General features: G+C 41.1%; 1 protein-coding gene and 1 long non-coding RNA gene across 2 annotated transcripts in view; one reads left to right on the forward strand and one right to left on the reverse strand.

The window, feature by feature from the left end:
- The first annotated feature begins 2,767 nt into the window (after positions 1–2,767).
- RSAD2 (radical S-adenosyl methionine domain containing 2) lies at positions 2,768–20,206 on the forward strand. Its single transcript, NM_001279531.1, is given in 6 exon segments — positions 2,768–3,110; positions 7,430–7,591; positions 10,897–11,126; positions 14,156–14,305; positions 17,953–17,985; positions 20,042–20,206. Coding segments are annotated over 6 exon segments (1,083 nt in total).
- Positions 10,419–20,423, reverse strand: part of LOC116270235 — a 31,257-nt gene continuing 21,252 nt past the window's right edge. The window contains exon 3 of the long non-coding RNA XR_004178170.1: positions 10,419–10,500. This is a non-coding gene — a long non-coding RNA (uncharacterized LOC116270235). The remainder of the gene's footprint in view (positions 10,501–20,423) is intronic.

Genomic DNA, 20,423 nt, shown 5'->3' on the forward strand with positions numbered 1-20,423 from the left:
CTCCTGACCTCGTGATCCGCCCGTCTCGGCCTCCCAAAGTGCTGGGATTACAGGCTTGAGCCACCGCGCCCGGCCCAAAAGTCATGTTCTTAAGAAAAACTAACATGCACCTATTATTAGCCCTGTGCCCTGTTTTCAAGTTCAGGTTTTCTACCTGTAGACTGGACTGGATCCTGAGTTCTCCTAATTTCCTACAATATCTGGCTACAATTAAACCCTGATAAAGTTTACCAGCCCTCTTCCGTCAAGCAGAACTATAGAGCCTCTCAGGACATTTCCCCTACTCGAATTACTCAACTAGGGGAATTAGGTATTAAGATTGGAGAAAACTCATCAGAGCTCTGGTCAACACTGGGGCTACTCTGTCCATCCTTAACCCCAGCATGCTTTCCGTGGACCCTCCCCAGGGTTCTGAATTCATCCAGATGGTTGGGGTAGCCAACCAACCTATGATGGTTCCTAATCTTCACCTATCCTTTTCCAACTAGTAGCCCTCGTGGGCAGTTGTTTTTCGTTCGGGCTTCCACACACTTCCTAGGAAGGGACTTCTTAGAAATATTCCAGGCCCGTATTTTATTCTCCCAGAAAGGAGAAATAATACTTGAGTTATCCTCACTGGGAGATTTTGCCACGGAAATACCTTTTCCCAAATTCCCATCTATTCAGTTATCCCCACCAGCACTACCTACCCTGTTCTCTAACAGTTATAATCCAACACTGATGATAACTCCTCAGATTATGAAAATAATAGTTGTTGATACTCTCAAGGATATAATTCATCTAGAAGAGTTAACCCTAGAAGGAGCTAGATTGGAAGGTTTTTTGGGTCCCAATTTAAACTAGATTCTGCTTGGAATTCATAAATGATCAGAAACCCTTCCTGAACTGTTCACAGAATTGCCTGCTCCACCACCCAAGTGATCAGAGTGCAACAGAGGTCCATAGACTCACTTGCTCGTGTGGTCCTAGACAAACACATTGCTTTAGACTCTCTCCTCCCTGCACAGAGTGATGTTTGCGCTGCTGCTGCCACTTTCTGCAGGGTAAATACTTCCAGGCAGGTTGAATTGGGAACATGTAAGATCTTAAGGCTAGCCAAATCTCTGAAAAACACCTTCAAAAAGCCTCCTGGCTGGACTTTCTAGGTTAAGTTTCTGATCTCCAGATATTTCCAGCTGGCTTCCGCTGCAGTAGGGTTCCTTCTGCATGCCACCCTACAAGTCTTGATCCTCCTCATGTTTGGGCTAAGCATTTGGCGCCTCTTTAAGATTTTCCTAGCCTATTTTAACCGATGCCTGCAAGAGACCCCCACTAGAATCGTGCTGACCTAACCTTTGAGACTTCAAACTTTCTCCAGCCAGAAAGGGGAACCAAGTTAACCCAAAAGAATTTGACTCAAATTTAACAGGTACCTGTATGCCTCTCATGATCACACGTGTATGCAGAAGTGAGATCTAGCAAAAAGTGATTTTCAATTGTGCAAGACCATGGCCTGAGAGTTTAAGAAACTTTGGGCTGAGATTTCAAGGACTTGAGATATAGCTACTGTTGAATATTTGGTAATCATTAAGCAGACAATTTTGCAGATGTTAAATGTTAAGTTAAACATGTTTAATGTTTTATTTTAAGTAAAATAAGTCATTTCTGTTTCAATTCAGAATATGACAGGATCAGAATAACAGGAGCTAACCCTAACTGAACACTTAAAGTTTGCCAGGCAAACTTCATTTCTCTGGATTTCTCAAAAATTGGCAGTTTTACTCTGCACAAAAATCGCATGAGATATGCGGCTTTGCTGATAAAGAAATGGAAATCCAGAGAAATGAAGTCACTTACTCAAAGTAACCCAGCTACATGATTTGTGGGCTCTGGAAGTTCAGCTACTAGGACTCTTCCAGCTTTCTACAGGTGTCATGAAAGCACAAGACCACACACACACAGCTCTGATGAAAGACGGCTAAAAGGAAGATTTCAGTAAAAAGGTCAACAAGGCTTTCTAAGAAAACTGTAAAGATAAATAAACAATGGGTCGCAGTAATTCTCACCAACTAGGAAGCATCTCAGAAAAGCACTGGATTTCCTCTAACTAAAAGCATCTATAAAAAATGATATCAAAATACAGGAAGATGTAAATACCTAAATTCTAACACTGTCACCTTGCATACATTAGGCTGAATAGCTAATGGACTAAGACATAAATTCAATTTTTGTTCCATGCGTTTTTACTGTGATCTGAAAGGGGTCTCGAGGTGAATGATCCTGTACTCATCCTCCACCAACCAATCAGTCTGTTTATTATTTGGCTCTAAAAAGAAACTTTTCCTGAGGACCCCCCCGACCCCCACTATGATGGAGCAAAAACTATTACTTGGCTATGTCAAGAGAAAGCAATGCAACAAGTACAAAGCGTGCTGATCAATGCCCCTGTGTCTATCTCTATCAGACAGAAAGCTGGATATTGATAGAGACTGCTATCCTCATCTGTAACTACATCAAGCTAGAGAGACTGTTATAATACAAGGGGTCTGAGGCAGCCGTGAGTAGAGAAACCAGGAATGCTGGTCCCGATCTCTAGTCTTCAGTCTTGGCCCTGTTTCAACTTTCACTTTCATGTGTGAAAAATCGAAACTCTAACTCAAGTGAGTGTTGGTCAAAGAAGGTGTGTCCTGCTCCCCATGACAGGTTGCTCAGAGACTGCTGATTTCCACCCCTATATAAAGAGAGTCCCCGGCATACAGGGACTGCTGTGCTCCAGGCGTCTGCCACCATGTGGGTACTCACGCCTGCTGCTTTTGCTGGGAAGCTCCTGAGTGTGTTCAGGCAACCTCTGAGCTCTCTGTGGAGGAGCCTTTTCCCGCTGTTCTGCTGGCTGAGGGCAACCTGGCTGCTAGCTTCCAAGAGGACAAAGCAGCAGCTGGTCTGGAGAGAGCCAGATGAGACCAAAGAGGAGGAAGAGGACCCTCCTCTGTCCACCACCCCAACCAGCGTCAACTATCACTTCACTCGCCAGTGCAACTACAAATGCGGCTTCTGTTTCCACACAGCCAAAACATCCTTTGTGCTGCCCCTTGAGGAAGCAAAGAGAGGATTGCTTTTGCTTAAGGAAGCTGGTGAGTCCATGGTCCCAGACAGAAATCGGGATTCTCAACCATTCGGCAGTAGGGTAAGGCGAGAAGGGGCTGGGGGCACACACAAGCTGGTGAGCTTCTCCAAAACTCAAGGTCACCATTTGCCATTGCACGGTGAGCATGTTGTCCTAGGAGAAAATAATTCAGTGAATTTTGGAGTGGGCACCTAGTCCTTCCTAAATCACAGAGTTGGCCTGGAGCAGGGGATTTGTGGAGCAAACCTGTCCCTCCTGCCACTTGGAAGTGAGCAGGGGTCTATGCAAAGGGCAGGTCCCTGTTACACTCGGTGTTTGGAAAGAGGCAGTTTGGGAAGATTGTACCACTTTCTGAGTTTGCCCACAACACTAATGAATTTGGGTTTTTTAGAAACAGTTATTAATAATTAGGAAAGTTGGAAACAAAAACAAAAACTTTGACGTAAAAACAGCAGCGGTTGAATCTTATATTTGAGTTTGTGTATATTCTTTTAATAGGAAGCCTTACAATTTTTTTGGCAAATATGTCAAGGACTTAGCTCTCAAGAATGCTTACTGAGTATCACCACATTAGTAACTGGCAGCATCTTGGAGAGTACTCAGCATGTGACCTTCGAATGCAACATCTTCCACTCCAGATCTGTTCTTCCTTCCATCCTTGTCTTCCTGTCTTTCTTAGAGTACCTTCTCAGCTAGTAACTTCAGCAACATCTCTAGCTTCTTTCCCTCCTTGTTTAACTTTTTAACGAAAGCATAGCATACATGCACCATATTACACATATTCTGGGTGTGCATCCTGATGAATTTCAGAAAACAGTCACACTCATTTTCTCCAAACACCAAAATCGCTAAGACAATGGTCATATTGTTGTCTCTTCCTAGAATGTCTGTCCTCAAATCTTTGTTGATGAACTTTCAAAGCTCCTTTGAATTCTCCTTGGTTCTCTGCAGCCATAATTATGCCCTTTACTTTTCACTTGTGAACTCATGGCACTTGCTACAAATGTGTCTTGCAGCTTTTTAAAATGTACTATTTTGTTCAGTTTTTTTTTTTTTAAATATCTGGTTCCTCAAAGAAATTGCATTCCAAGGTTGAATTTTACCCTCCTGTGTATCTTCATGCCTGGCAGAATGTCTAGAATGTAATAGAGGCTTAAGAAATGTTTTAGATAAATGAATGAATGCATGAGTGAGTGAATAAGGAGACATGTCGAGTGAAATTTCGACTTTCATTCAGAAGGCCAGGGTTTGAGTTTCTGCTCTAACATTTTCTAGACTTGTCAAGACATTTAGCTTTTCTGAGTATCAGTTCCATGATCTTTAAAATTATCTTTAGATAATAATGATAACTGATAAACCAATCTCAAAAAAGTTGGTACAAGGCACAAACAAGTGAATGTTCATGTATTTTGTCATAAAAGATAAATTATTAATAGTTATAATTAATACTTTTATATAATATCCTTTTGTTTTAAGTAAATAAAACCAAAGTTAATTGAAATGCTTACAGGATAATGTAGGTTGTATTTTCCTGTAAGAGAGATTTCTATATAATGGAGGAAACCTATTTTTTTGGTTGTAGGAATTAAAGAAAGAGGAAAGAATCACAAAAGGTGGCTCCACAGTCAAGGACAGGTTTATTTTAGAGAAAACAAACCTGATAGGGGCTTGTGGCTGAGTTAGGTCAGAGCCCATACTCTTACAGACCAAGAGTTTTAAGGATTTAGGGTGGGAGAGTTTATTAGAGGCTTGGACTGCTTCTGTTTCTCTTTGTTGTGTTTATCTGGGAAGGAGAGTTGTGTGTCTGTTACCATACATCTTCCTGCAGCTGCAGGCATACCCACCCTGAATCTGCTTTTAGCTTCCCTATCTTAGAGCACTGAAGAGAAACGAATGTGCGTATTAAGGCCCACTGTTTTACTGGGGCCCATTGTATGAGAATGAAGTTTGGCAGTTACCTAAGAGACTTCCCTCAACCTCCCTCTGTGCCCGAGCTGTCTTATCTGTGTTTTACTGTCTGCTCTTTCTGGCTGCTTGTAGTTAGAAGAGAAGTGACTTCCTTAAAATGCATAAGGCCAGAAAGGGAGCTGGAACTTGAAGTGGTGGTGTTTGTCTGAGATGACGATGTTCCTGCTCTGTCGGTGGTAATTAAAGGTTTACATTTACATTGAAATTTAAATTTTAATATATATTTTATATATTGTATTTAAAATTAAAATTTACTATTCTGGCTAAAGATGCTTCTAAAATATACTATTTACTTTTCTGGCTTTTAAACTGTTTTGAAATTCTATTCAGAAAGACTGAATAGAATTAAAAATAATGAGCATCAGATCTGGGCTGTAATATGATCACTCGTGCATGTTAACACTATTGTAAATCAATTACTCCTTGTCTAAGATCTTAACTATGCCTCTAAATTCTATTCCTTCCATTTCCTTATTCTTCCATCCCTTCTAAATATAGTCCTCAAAATTGTTAGCAGTTCTGTGCCACTGGCCAGGCCCCTGTCTTACTTTCTACAGTTTATCTGCCACTACGTCACCACACTACTTAGGTAATTATGTTTTATTTGGTTTTCAGGTTATAATGAGTGTCACTCAAGCTGCCTCCCAGCATGATGGATCATAAATAGGTGGTATAATGTCTCACTGTCCAATCATAGAGACGTCTGAGCGTGAAAGGGGGCACTAAAACTCACAGATACTGTTTTGTTTACTATAAACCAAAACTGTTCCAGGCACACCAGCCTGGAGGCTTCTCTACTTATAAAGACTCCAGGCTTTGGATCTAGGCATGTACCTTAGCTCTACTTTTCTCTTGTCTTATGATCTTCAGCAAGTTGTTTAACCTTTCTTGGCTTCAATTCTTGCACTAAAAACCAGATAATAATTCCTTCCCCATGGGTTATTTAAGGGTTGAAAGCTTTAACCATATTACCTTGGGTGATGTATGGTGAGACCAGATACAGATTAAGAGAGACCAAAAAGAGGTTTGCACAGGCTCACTCTCCTAGAATGCAGGCAGGCAGGTGTATGATGCATAGGCCTGTCCTTCTAGAACGCAGACTGGCAGGTGTATGGCACAAAGGTCCATCTTCCTAGAATGCAGGCAGGCAGGTGTGTAACGCATAGATCCATCCTCCTAGAATGCAGGCAGGTGGCTGTATAACGCACAAGCCCATCCTCCTAGAACACAGGCAGGCAGATGGGTAAACGTAGACCCCATCCTCCTAGAATGCAGGCAGGTGGATGTGTAACGCATAGACTCCATCCTCCTAGAATGCAGGCAGGTGGGTGTGTAACACATGCAAGAGACAGATGTTCTTCTCTGAGAAAACAAAATGACCCCAAAGTAAAGACCAAGGATATTAGCAGTTGGAGGTTTTTCTGTGAATAAACCGGTTTACCTCTCTGTCTCTCTCTAGTGAAACCCTCCTTTGGACCAGCCCCTCCCTTCATCATATAAATTCCATTCACTTATTTTGTGCCACACTGAAATTTAAATGAACAAATAAAAACATCAAAAGAAAAGGCAGACACCAAAACAAACACCCAGAGAGGATGTAGGAAGAAGAAAACTTCCAAAAAAACTATAACTAGTAATTGCAGAGAGATAAGAGAAAGAATTGCATATATGAAACAAGAATAGAATGCCTGGAAAGGAATAGTCAGAATATGGAAGTGTCTGGGGAACTAAAAATGGGGTTTCTAAAATTAAAATCTTAATAGAAAGACGAAAAGGCAAAGTCTTGCCAAAATGAGACCAAAAAATCAGGATAGATATAGAAAGGAAGATGATAAGAAAATAGTAGTTAAATTTAGAAACTCCAATATTCCAGTAATATAAGTTCCAGATTCCTGCTTTTACATTTTTTTCAGGAAGCCTGTAAAGGGATTTTCTAAAATAAGGGAGTAGCCCAAGAGAGAGGGCGACACGGAATCCAGGACAAGGAGTGGAGATGGGAAACGCAGAGTGAGGAGGAGTGTTATTCCCTGGCTGGCAGCTGGCCTGTGGACAGTCAGGCCGCATGGCAGGGATGTGGCTTTCTGCTTTGCAAATCCTGGTGCTGCCTCATTGTACCCTTTGGTGTCTGAGCAATTCTATTCATCTGTGTAACCAATTCCCTGCATCCCTGTTTAGACCCCAAATTTAACATATGCTATTCCCATTGGGTGGGATTGGTGTTGAGAACTAGGGTTAGGGGAGAGGAAGATAATGAGAAAATTTTATTTCTTTTTTTTACATTGAGAAAATATTACTTTTGCTATTAAAATAATAATGTATATTTGTGAAGTGGTAAAATTCATGTATCACCTTGCACAGGTATGGAGAAGATCAACTTTTCAGGTGGAGAGCCATTTCTTCACGACCGGGGAGAATACCTGGGCAAGTTGGTGAAGTTCTGCAAAACAGAGCTGCAGCTGCCTAGCGTGAGCATCGTGAGCAACGGAAGCCTGATCCGGGAGAGGTGGTTCCAGAATTATGGTGTGCTTCATGGGATGGCACTCTCCTTACTGCTATTGTTATTGTTGGTTCTTGTATTTCCTTCCATCCTGGGCCTTCAGCCAGACCTGCTGAGGAGAACTGGAAGGCAGGAAAAACTAATCTTGCTAACTCTAATCGCTTTTCAAGCTGTGCATGGCATTATGGCAGTTTTACTTCCTTAGGGTTCTCAGTAAACAAGTTTGGCAAGTTAGATAATAGACCTTATTACTGAGATGACTATCTTGTACATTGCAATTTAGCAAATACAAGATCTATGGCCTTAGTTTAGACACTAGGTAGGAAAATTAACACATTTGACAGCTTTGTAATAAAATATCTCTGTTGGGACTGGACTGGATCCATAGACTAATTGTATCAGAACCTCGTGGTGTGTGGATTGGCCAATATGGGGAGCTCCAAGGGATTCTACCGTGTAGCCAGAATTAAGAACCGCTGAATTCTAAGTCTGCTGAGATTCCTCGCAGTTTTCAGCAGATGTCATGTCCATAGAGCAGTGCTTGAAACTTAGCAAGGGCTTGGAAAACATTAGCTCTTCTTATATGGACTGTCATGTTGGGAAACAGGTATAACCTGTTATAGTAAAATTCTCTGTTCTTGTTTATATGAGCTGTTCGAGACTTGAAGTCTTTCCAAGAGAAGCTGCATTTATAATCTGTTGAGGATGTTGCTGAGACATCTCTGGTACACCATCTGTGATGGTGCGGACATGGACTGTGGGGGAGGGACGCTGTGGATGTGGGTTGGAGGGTCCATCTGATAAGGGTTAACGGTAGTGAAGGGAGGCACTTTGTCACACAGGCGGTCTGAGGTTGAAAAGTGAACTTTGGGAACCATACTCAGAGAGAGAAAAAAGAAACTGAGGAAGCGGTGTGATGGAGAGTACCTGGCGGGATTTTCTGGGTGGGTACCCAGCCAATGCCCTTCCTCTAAGATCAGTCATCCAGGATGTCTTTGTGGTGTACAGATCAGGGATAGTGCTGCACATGCAGGTCAAATCTCTCAGGCTTGTGGGAGAAAGTGGTATAAATTAGTGAATTTAGAAGCATATAAGAAAAGTCACTGTCAGCAGCTTGGAGACAATAGGAAAGCACAAAGACTGGAGGACGGGAAGCACTGTGCCCTATTCCTATAGTGCATGGGCGGAGAGCCAGCTAGGAGGTTTCATTGATTTTTGTGCCGCAAGATAATTTGGATGATCCTCAAATTATTAAACATAGATCAAAAATATATAATTATAAACATTTGTAAATAATTTGAAATACTTTTAGGCATTGTGAGGAACAAATGTATACAGATGCCTATCTGGCCCATAAGCTGCTAATTTTCCACCTCTGGCTCAATGGGTCAGGGATGGGTCATGTGCTTGAGTGGATGAAGAGAGCTGTTTTAGAACCCCACTGCCTCGCCAAGTTTGGTAATTTGCTAGAAGGACTTCCAACACTCAATAGCCAGCTATACTCATGGCTAGGGTTTATTAGAGTAAAGGATACAGAACAGAAACAGCAGGGTAATGACATATATATATCACCAGAGTCCAGAGAGTCCAGACACAGGCCCTGAGTCCTTCTCCATCCCAGGCCTCACAGGTTGTACTTTCTCTCTAGCAGTGAACTACAGGGACATAGTTGGAATGTGTTTGCATAGGAAGGTCCATTTGAGTCTTAGAGTCTGAGGCTTTATACAAGGCTGGTCATTTATGCACATGCTGCTATGTAACCAGCTATTGGAACTGAAACTCAGGACCCCAACAATGCAACCAAGGAAGTCGTGGATCTGGCTAAACAATCCTGAGAAGTCTTGACAAGTTGATTTAACATGCTCCATTGCCCCAGGTTTATACACCTCACCAATGATAAGTAGAATATTGTAGTTGCCATATATGCAGGGGTTGGCCAAGATTCCACCATGGTTCCGGGTTCTGGAAAGATATAGGGACTGAGCAAACAGATCTGTTCCATTAAATCTTTCTTCCCAAGAGCTTTGGCAAGGAAAAGCTGAGAACAGGAGGATAGTTATCATGGACATACAGCAAAAGTTGGAAGGGGGGCAGAAGATAGCAATTGACTTACAGATCCTCAGATGACTTGTCTTGACTTTTGCATAACTGATAAGTCTCTGCATTTTTGGTTTTGAACTTAATTTCTGGTCTGTTTGGAGATCAGGTGCTCAGTGATTTGCCTTTTCACAATGTGATATGCCATTAGGAATTTATTTGAGATCAATTTTTAGAATGTTTCGAGTTGTTTTAAATCATGGACAGTTGCCTTATTCTGGCTCCAGTTTATGCTAGATGTTTTGAGGGCATATGTTACATATGGATAAAATAAAATTAGCCCAAAATAGGAGTCAAAATGACTCCTTTTGTAATATTAGAGGATAGCTGCTTAAAGAGTTTTTGGAATTTCCAGCTTCTATAATTTGAAAGTAATTTTAAGAAAAGCAGTCAACTCTTAAAAAGTCACAAAACTAGGAAAACTCTGACTTAATCAACTGCAAGGAGTGACTCAGCCATCGAGAATGCCTGTACTTAAGAGATAAGTGGATAGCATGAAGGAGCAGAGGAAACTGGAGGGGTAATAAGAGAGGTGGAGCAGAAACTAGTGTGACAGAAACCAAAGCAAAGGTAATTGTGAACACTTTCTGTACTCCCGAAATGACATGCTATCACAGCTCTTCACATACCATGTTGCAAGGAGGGTCTGTTTACACTTTATTCCCACACCAGGCTTCCCTTTCTCTTGGTTTTCTTGGCATCTAACACAGTTGTCATTGACATCACATAGAGTGTTTCTAAATATTTAGATGATGAATCAACTATTAAGGAGATGTCCAGAAGAAGCTGATGAACTTAGCAAAAATACTAGGGATCTTCAGCAGAGCAATTTTATCTGTGTGATGGAAAGAAAAAGAAGTAAATTTGTAACTGTTCATAAATAAGTCTATAGGCATCCAAATATATCTACATGCCTCAGAAATTACATACTTTGTATGCAGGAATAAATGAAAAACCTGATATATTTAAATATGTCAGTAAGTGCTCACACACATACATGTGCAGAGTTTTCAAATAATCAACTAAGTCCTTATTTTACATATATATTTAGTTTTTCAAGTTTATTTGACATAAGAAGAAAGTATAATTCATATCTCAGTGAGTTTCGTGGGTATAAGGAAAAGTGTCTTTTTAAAAATTAAAACAACATATATTTTATCACAAGAGATATAATAGCCTGAGGGGCTTGGTGCTTGGATAGAAAAGTTTAAAAATGATCATTTTCCCTCAGGTGAATATTTGGACATTCTCGCTGTCTCCTGTGACAGCTTTGATGAGGAAGTCAATGTCCTTATTGGCCGTGGCCAAGGAAAGAAGAACCATGTGGAAAACCTTCAAAAGCTGAGGACGTGGTGTAGGGATTATAGAGTCGCTTTCAAGATAAATTCTGTCATTAATCGTTTCAACGTGGAAGAGGACATGACGGAACAGATCAAAGCACTAAACCCCGTCCGCTGGAAAGTAAGTACACAAGGTCGCTTTTGCTGATTTCCTTCAAGAAAACATTCAGGAATGACTTTTTTCAATGAAATTGAAAATAATACTGACACAAGAGAACTCTGAACCTCGCAAGCCAGTCCAGAAGTCAGATTCTTGGTCTTCCAGCTCTGTTAGACTTAAAACTGTACTTTTCTTTGCCTTACTTCCCGTTTCTGAAGACTTGAAATGATTTCCTTTGGAAATATTGTGAGGATAAACATAAAAAAATATGCTCAGTGCTTGGAAATGTTTGGAATAATATGTTCATAGAAAGCCTACATTTCTTTTTAAAACTCTTGGCTTATGAATGGACAGATACAGGTTCCTCATAAATTCTGATGCAGTGAATTTCTAGAAGACATTGGGGTAAAGTCATCCCCAAGTTGTAGCAAAATGGGACCTTTACTCCCAGATTCATGCTTTAGGGCTGGCGCCACTACCAGCTACTAAAAGCCTGAAGTCCACACACATGCAAGCCAACTCTGTATATGCAGCTCCCACTGTGTGCAGACATGCATGACTAAAATCCCAGGTTTCTACCTTTGACTGCTTGTCAGAGTCAACTCAGGAGGCTGTTTAAAAGCAGTTTCTTGGGCCTCATACCTGCTGTCCTGAAACAAGGCCTGTGGTGAAGGCAAGCATAGCAGGGAGGGCTTGCACAAGCATGTATTTCTAACAGGCAGTCCTGGGGACTCTTGTATAGCCACCCAGCGCCTGTGTCTGGAGCCCAGCATAGATGCAATGAAAGATAAGATGCAGAGCGCAGTGCTAGCACAAACACACAAAAAGAGATGTGGGAAAAGTCACTAATAGAAAGCTATGTGTGCTATCATACCGTGAAATGGCAAAAGAGGCTGAGCTTAAGCGGAAGGCTTCGTATAGGAGGAGGCATTTGGCTATGCTCTGAAAAATGGAAAGAATTTTCATAGGTGGCAAAGACCTGAAGAAGAAAGCCACATCCAGACTAGAGGGCTTGCCTGCACAAAGAACAGGTTTTCCTTCAAAGCTGCCTTGGCTATTTCTTTTAATCCCATGTCAGCATTCCAGATAGAGTTAGGGAGGAGGGAAAGGGATATTCTATCATTTTCCTGAAGCTGTCCTGTAATATGTGGAAATGGGTTAGGGGAAGCTGGAGATGCTACTTTGAAAAAATTTTAATAGGTATGTTGAACTTGAACTTTTGGTTACATGTATAAGGACATGAAATATCAGCCTCATTTCCAGGTGTAGAAGGAACTGGAGAAAAGCTAAAGAGAGAGGTCTGATGGGAAAAACAGGAACACGATCCACCAGGAAGGCAGAGGCTCCAGCTGGAGGGCTAAGCTACCTTAGAGACATTGACTTTCCTGCCTGCCCCTCTCCTGTCCCCACCTCTCTCCTCTGCCCCATGTTTCCTGTTACTGTCTTCCTCATTGCTGTCTTTTGGCATCCTTTTTTCAGATGTATAAGTATTTTTTCCCCAAGCTTGGTGTTCTCCTATCTCATGGCCTTTCTCTCAGATATATTGACTCCTACACTGGCTTCCATTCATCTGATTCACTCTAGATTTGCCATCAAAATCCTGACTCTTTTGGTGGAAGGCTAGCTTCTGCCTGTTTGGAAAACCAGATTGTTGGTATATGCAGGCTTCCAATTGATGTAAATTGATGCTCCTGGATCAGGTGCCTGTTCTTAGTCCAATCGTACATTGCACTCAGAACCTGGTTTCCTGAGGCTGCCTCCTCCACCATGAGGCTGTGGGCTGGAAGGTGTCACCAGCCGTGTCCCCGGGACAACAGCACTGAGCATACGATTACTCATTGGGAGGCTTTGTTGTGACCTGTAGGCTTGCTCCAGCAGCATGGCAGGAGGGAGCTCGTTCTACTCTTCCATGCCCAATCCCACGCCCTCAATATTGTTCCCCTTTCAGCTCCTACAGCTTGGTTTTCTCCTGCAGAGGCCCTTCCATTCTAGCTGGCTGATTCTGGAGTCAAAGTCCCTGGGAAAAAATGCCTGTGATGTATGTCTTCTTTGATAGTCAAGTCTGCTCATGATTCAAACCTACATGGAAGGGCCCTCCCTGCCAGGCCTCTCCGTACCCTGAGCCTGAATGGGGCATGGGGATGGGTGATGATCCCTCCCAAGATGCTCACAGTCTTTTAAGGAAGAAACCATGAAAGCAAAAAGCAAAGGGGACAGTGGAGGCAAATATCAAAAGACTGAGGAGCAAAAAAGAAGGGGAAAATAAAGAGTGAGCAAAAAAGGCAACGTTGAAGTGTTGACAATTCCTTCTCATCTGACTACAGTGGCATCTGAGTGGTTCAGATGATGATATTAGTGAAATTCTGTGTAGAATAATCCTTTCCATGGAAACCCTTTAGATCTGGGCTTGTCCTGGCTCTGTCTTGGGTTAGCTGTCACCCTTTGTCACCTTGGGCAAGTCTCTTCACTTCTTGCCTTTTGTAGGACTGAATTTTATTTTCAAACGATGGTAGTATGTATAGAATAATACACTTTACACAATCATACATACACATTTGTTCACTTAAAAGACTGTCAAAAGAGAATATTAATGATTTTGAAAAACTGTTCTTAGGTTTTAAGTGAAAAACAGACATACACTAGAGGCTTTTATAAGAATCTATTAAAAATCAGAGAAAACAATGTTTTTAAAATGTGTTTTTCTTGGTTATGGGATTACACATGATTTATTTTTTATGCTCTTTTATAGTTTATATTTTTTCAATAAATACCCATTATTTTGTTGTCAGAAAATATTATAAGACTCAATCAAACATAATCTAGACAAGTTTTTGAAAGTTTATATTTTAAGGATGTTTGTGCTTCTAACAGCATATTCCTAAATTTCAGGGCTAGCTTTCATTTCCACAAAGTAATATTTCTCTAGAATGTCCCTCAGCTCATAGAGTCTTCTTTACTCAGAAGAAATAAAGCTTGTAAAAGGGGAGTGAGGTTTGGGGGAAAACATAATGGAAGCTCTCTGCAAAGCAAATGCTACCATTGCCTTTCAGGTGTTCCAGTGCCTCTTAATTGAGGGTGAGAATTGTGGAGAAGATGCTCTAAGGGAAGCAGAAAGATTTGTTATTGGTGATGAAGAATTTGAAAGATTCTTGGAGCGCCACAAAGAAGTGTCCTGTTTGGTGCCTGAATCTAACCAGAAGGTTGTATAAAGCAAAAGTTGTTTTATCATCATACATTCAGACTGACTCCCGAGAGGGAAGTCTCTCAGCCAAGGGTCCCACACATCGTTACTTTAGAGGGTTCGTGGTGAGAAGTGGGAGGAGTGCCATGTCAGGGCAGATCGGGCTGAGGGCTGCCATTGGCTCTGCCACCTCCCAGCTGCAGGGTCTTTAGAGAGCTTCAGCTTCTCTATCCATGATGGATACAGTGGTACTTTGCAGACGATACAATTGTATATAGATTCATGTAGATATTCTTTATATATGATTCATATATGTATAAGGTCCCTATGTGTCATACATGTATGACATAGCCCTTAAACACAGAAAGAACTAACGAATACCACTCTATTGATATCAATATTATCACTTTATTTAGTTGAATAATCTCTATGTATAATTTTGTTATGTTGCATAGAATGTAGAAGAAATGTTTCCTGTTTAGTTTTCTAATGGAATGACAATTGGATCCATCCTATTACCACAAATTTCATACACAGATAAAACAAGGTTGGCCAAAGCATGTCCACACTGTGGAACTCTCAGGTATTACTAGGAGCAGGGGATCTAAAGATGTGTTCTCAGAAGCTACAGAAAAAAATCCATTAATAAGGAACCTCTTTATTTTTTTTTTTATTTTTATTTTTTTTGAGACGGAGTCTCGCTCTGTCGCCCAGGCTGGAGTGCAGTGGCGCGATCTCGGCTCACTGCAAGCTCCACCTCCCGGGCTCACGCCATTCTCCCGCCTCAGCCTCCGAGTAGCTGGGACTACAGGCGCCCGCCACCACGCCCGGCTAGTTTTTTGTATTTTTAGTAGAGACGGGGTTTCACCATGTTAGCCAGGATGGTCTCGATCTCCTGACCTCGTGATCCACCCGCCTCGGCCTCCCAAAGTGCTGGGATTACAGGCTTGAGCCACCGCGCCCGGCCGAACCTCTTTATTAATGAAAGATACAAACTTAAAAAAAATTGATAGTATAATTGAATCCATAAAATTAAAAATATATGTCACACATGTCATAAAATTAAAAGTGAAATATGTTAACATATTATACTGAATTGTATAAAGTATTATATATAAAAAGTTATTTAAATCAATAATCTATTAACACCAAAAAAGCAAAACATGCAATGGACATAAATAGTTTACAGAAGAAAAACAAATGGTGAATAAATATTTTAAGGGCATTTGATATTGTCTATATTCAAAGAAATACAAAATAAAATATGAAGCATAAAGTTGCAGTAAGAGGCAAGTTCATGTTGTTAGCAACAGTATAAATTATTGCAACTTTCCTAGAAAACGAATTGCTAACTTTATAACCTTTAAAATAGCCACATATTTGAATTTAGAAATTCTACCTTAAAACATGAAATATTCACAGATGTAGAGAAGTATTTATGTAAAGATATGTTACTGCAGTATTAAGAATAATACTGGCTGGGCACGGTGGCTCACGCCTGTAATCCTAGCACGTTGAGAGGCCGAGGCGGGTAGATCACGAGGTCAGGATATCGAGACCATCCTTGCTAACACAGTGAAACCCCGTCTCTACTAAAAATACAAAAATTTAGCCAGGCGTGGTGGCGGGTCCCTGTAGTCCCAGCTACTCGGGAGGCTGAGGCAGGAGAATGGTGTGAACCTAGGAGTTGGAGCTTGCGGTGAGCAGAGACCATGCCACTGCAGTCCAACCTGGGCAACAGAGCAAGACTCAGTCTCCCAAAAAAATAAAAAATAAAAGAAGAATACCAAAAAAATTAAAGATAGCCTGTCATTCAGCATAAAGAGAATGAGTAAATCTGTAGGTTCACAGAATGAAATGTTACACTGACTAACAAGCATATTCCAAAAATTTTTAAGTGACAAAGAGAAATTCTGATAATATAACAGTAGGTACAGATAAAAAACAGTATGCAAAATTAATTTGAAGTTTAAGCCTAATGTGTAAAAAAAAGTGCATGTCTACATATTCCTATGGTTATCTTGGAGTAGTGGAATTATGAGTCGTTTTATTCACCTTTTTAACTTTTTGAACTTTAAAATTTTGTAACTTAAGTATTAGTTTTATTATTTTAAAAACAGCTTCTCCATCTGCCATCCAAAAATACACATACAGGAAAATCTCTACCCCATATGCTTAAGTAATGCTAGGAACTCAAAGAGCAGACATTCATTCCTTATGTTTTAGACTTCTGAGGCTCTAGGTAAATGGTTCAAGTTTAAAAGGTAATGTTGAAGTGAACACGAATAAGAAAATCCCGGAATGGCGGACAGGATGACCATGAAAAAGAAGAGAAAGGGGGTAGAGGAGGTTTTCCTCTATGCACTATTTTATTTGATATTTTAAAACTCCATCTTAATTAAATAGTTAATATGACATTAAAGAAAATCTGGCTGAGTACCTCCTTTGTAAGAGGGGCTGTTATCCCTTTGACTCATCACCATTTTCACTAGTGCTTCATGAGCCAGGTTTTATCATCTCCGTTGTATACACCAAGAGGCCGAGTGGTAGGTGCTCATTTACCAGACTTGTATCAGGGGCAAAATCTGAATTTTGATGACCCCAAAGCCCACGAACCTTTTAGCCAGTTTGTTTCAAACTTCATCAAATCACCTGGGATCTTGTGAAAGGGCAGACCCTTACTCAGTGGGTCTGAGGTGGGCCCACCACTCTGCACCTGGAACTAGTTCCCAGATGATGCTAATGCTACTGGTACCCCACTAGACATCCAATAGCAGGTCTGCTCCTATCCCTGCAGAGGAGTTGGCAAACGCTGGCGCCAGGGACGGGTCTGGCCTGCCACCTGTTGTAGTACAGGATGCAAGTTAAGAGTTGATGAGGGAAAACATCAAAACAAGAATCGTTTTTGTGACCTGTGAACATTATGTAAAAGCTGTTTTTCTGGGCCCATAAATTAAGTTTCAGGGGAGCTCAGCCAAGCTATTTTTCTTATGTATCATCTGTGGTGGCTTTTGGGCTGCAAAGCACAGTTGATTAGTTGTGACAGACTGTGTGGCCTGCTAAGCAGAAAATATTTGCCATCTGGCCCTTTACAGAAAACAATTTTGCAGACCCCTATCTACAAGGATAGGGATAGAAGGAATACCTTCCCATCAGCAGTACAGGTACAGCTGCTCTATATGTATAGAGGGCATAACTATTGACAAGTAATGTTAGGGTAATATTAAAATCCTCAGGTCAATCCACCTTTGAGCTCCCAAAAGTAGCTTTCAAGAGAGTTCTGCTTCATAAATTGAAAAGGGGGAAATTAGATACATGGTGGACAGAGTCATTGGAAATACCACGTAAAGAAGAAAAGGGCTCTCCAAAAGTGTGAAGGGATGGGGAAATTGCCTTGGAGTTCACTGTCAGGGAAGCCTGCAGGAAGAAGGTTCTGATGTTTGACCTTTTCAGCAAAGAGCAGAGAATCCAGGCCTGCTGTGATCTGTTGGAAACCGAATGCACACAAACAGAGCCTTGTCTTGCGAGGGCCATGCCAAAGGCAACTCAAGGGAAATGAGAAATGCTGGATCCAAAATAATAACGCAAACACTCCAGGTGGACAGTTGAGCTCACATACTGAGAAATGCACCTGAAACTAAATTTGTATTAACTTCTCCTTTGCAGATGAAAGACTCCTACCTTATTCTGGATGAATATGTGAGTATTTCCAATGAGTTATAAAATTATCACTTAATTAATTAATTAGCAGCAGTGGCAGAGTTGACTTCCATAAGCATAATTATCTAGTACCTATTTGTCCTTCTTAATTAGCACTTCACAGTTTGATGGTCAGTGATTACGATTATGCCAGAGCCCTCACTTCTCAGGGTCAAACGTGGAGCTAAACACTGGAACAGCACAAGCTTGAACCCAGGTCCCAGCATTGATTTGCACTGAGCACCACGTGATATTGTCTGCCATATAGCTATGCATCCGTGGATGTCACATGGAACTCGTTATCACACACAACAAAGTCGTCTGTTATGTAGTCCTGGGCTGGAGGCTCTCCTGAGATACGGCATCCAGCCTACTTTGGAGCACTATTGGCCGTATCACTCTTCTCATTATCTTGGAGAAACCAGACACAGCCAGTTTGTCTTCTGATTGGTAAACCTTGGCTTTGGTGAGGAGAGGCTTATGGTTCTGCTCCAAACACCACTGATATTATTCCTACCCCCACTGCCTTCCAAAGGAAGAGGGAAACCCATGCTTCTCAAAATTGAAAAACAAATCACTTCCCCCTTTCCTCTGTCTTTTTTTTTTTTTTCTAGATCTATAACCTTTGCCACTCTTTCTAGCAAAGGACAAATAAGTCCATTTGAAGACGTATTTTAAAGAAATGAGCTCCAGCCACCTTGAGTTCCGTATTTAAATTGGATTTGTCTTTTGGAGAAATGCTTACTGTCACTTTTGATGTTTTCTTTTCTTTTCTTTTCTTTTTTTTTTTTTTTCTGAGATAGGGTTTCCTGTCATCCAGGCTAGAGGGCAATGGCACAATCTTGGCTCACTGCAGCCTCAGCCTCCTGGGCTCAGGTGATCCTCCTGCCTCAGCCTCCCAAGTAGCTGGTACTGCAGGTGTGCATTACCACACACAACTGGATTTTTATGTATTTTTTGTAGAGATTGGATTTTGCCATGTTGCCCATGCTGGTCTTGAACTCTTGGGCCTCCCTAAATGCTGGGATTCCAGGTGTGGGCCCCCATGCCCAGCTGGTATTTTGTTATTTTCAAGTTAACCAATCAGTGTTTATAGCCATTTCATTTCTTAACAATATAAGCTTTCTTAATAGAGTGTAAGGGAAAAGGTGATAAGGAAAATACTCAGTTTCTGGGTCCAAGGTAGAGAGGAAAATTCAAACAATTTATTTTTGGAGTGGAAATTATTATGATTGACTAGAGATTTTGACCAGCATCCCTCAGCAAGCTAGCTGGTCTCCACATATTTGGAAAACACATAGTTGAACCAAAATTTGCTTTTACCAATTGAATAACATTTTGCTTCAACAAGTATTACTTGTGCTCCTATGAAACACTCAGTGTAGGTCGTAAGGAGTGTGAAGAAATATTTCTGCCTACAGAGTAGAATAGGACAGAATAAAACAAATGAAAATGGATGGAATAAGATTAAAACAAAGAACCTTAGCAGGTCATAGAAGACTCTTGTTGATCCGGCACCTGCCTGCTTCAGCAGCGCCTTTCTTTACATCCTCTCTCCCTTTCTCAAAACAAGCCTTTATTAATATTTACGTGTGTATATGCATGCACTTTATACATGCACATCGTTTCTATTCCAGAAATACCGTCTACCTCCAATTTCCCCAGTACATCATGCTATATCACACTTCTGTGCTTTTATGATACCATTCCCTCCAATTTAAAATCTCAACACATAATTCAGATGTCAGCATTTGGGGGAAGCCTCTCCTGATTACCCCTTCCCCCAGTGGAGCTACATCTGCCCACGCGGAGTGCATATCATTCTGTTTATCGTGCACTTAGGTGTCCACTATGCTTAGCCCAGCCTCTTCCACCAGATCATGAGCTGGTTGAGTAGAGAGATGCGGTCCAAGGGGTTCAATATCAGCCACAGATTTCAAAAAATATCTGTCGACATGACTGGAATATCAAAAGCTATTTGGGATTAATACTGTAGATTGAGTTCTACAGGATTCATCACATGGAAATATACCAGTTTCTGTTATGAATTTTCTAGATGCGCTTTCTGAACTGTAGAAAGGGACGGAAGGACCCTTCCAAGTCCATCCTGGATGTTGGTGTAGAAGAAGCTATAAAATTCAGTGGATTTGATGAAAAGATGTTTCTGAAGCGAGGAGGAAAATACACATGGAGTAAGGCTGATCTGAAGCTGGATTGGTAGAGCGTAAAGTGGAACGAGACTTCAACACACCAGTGGGAAAACCTCTGGAGTGACTGCCATTGTCTGCAGTGCTATCCCGTTGGTATTTCCCAATGGCTGAAAACCTGATTTTCTGCTGCACATGACATCTGATTACCTGTGGTCACTGAACACATAAATAACTTGGATAGCAAATCCTGAGACAATGGAAAACCACGAACTTTACTTCATTGACTTA

The sequence above is a fragment of the Papio anubis genome, chromosome 14 (genome assembly GCF_008728515.1).
Source record: "Papio anubis isolate 15944 chromosome 14, Panubis1.0, whole genome shotgun sequence".
Taxonomy (NCBI): Eukaryota; Metazoa; Chordata; class Mammalia; order Primates; family Cercopithecidae; genus Papio; species Papio anubis.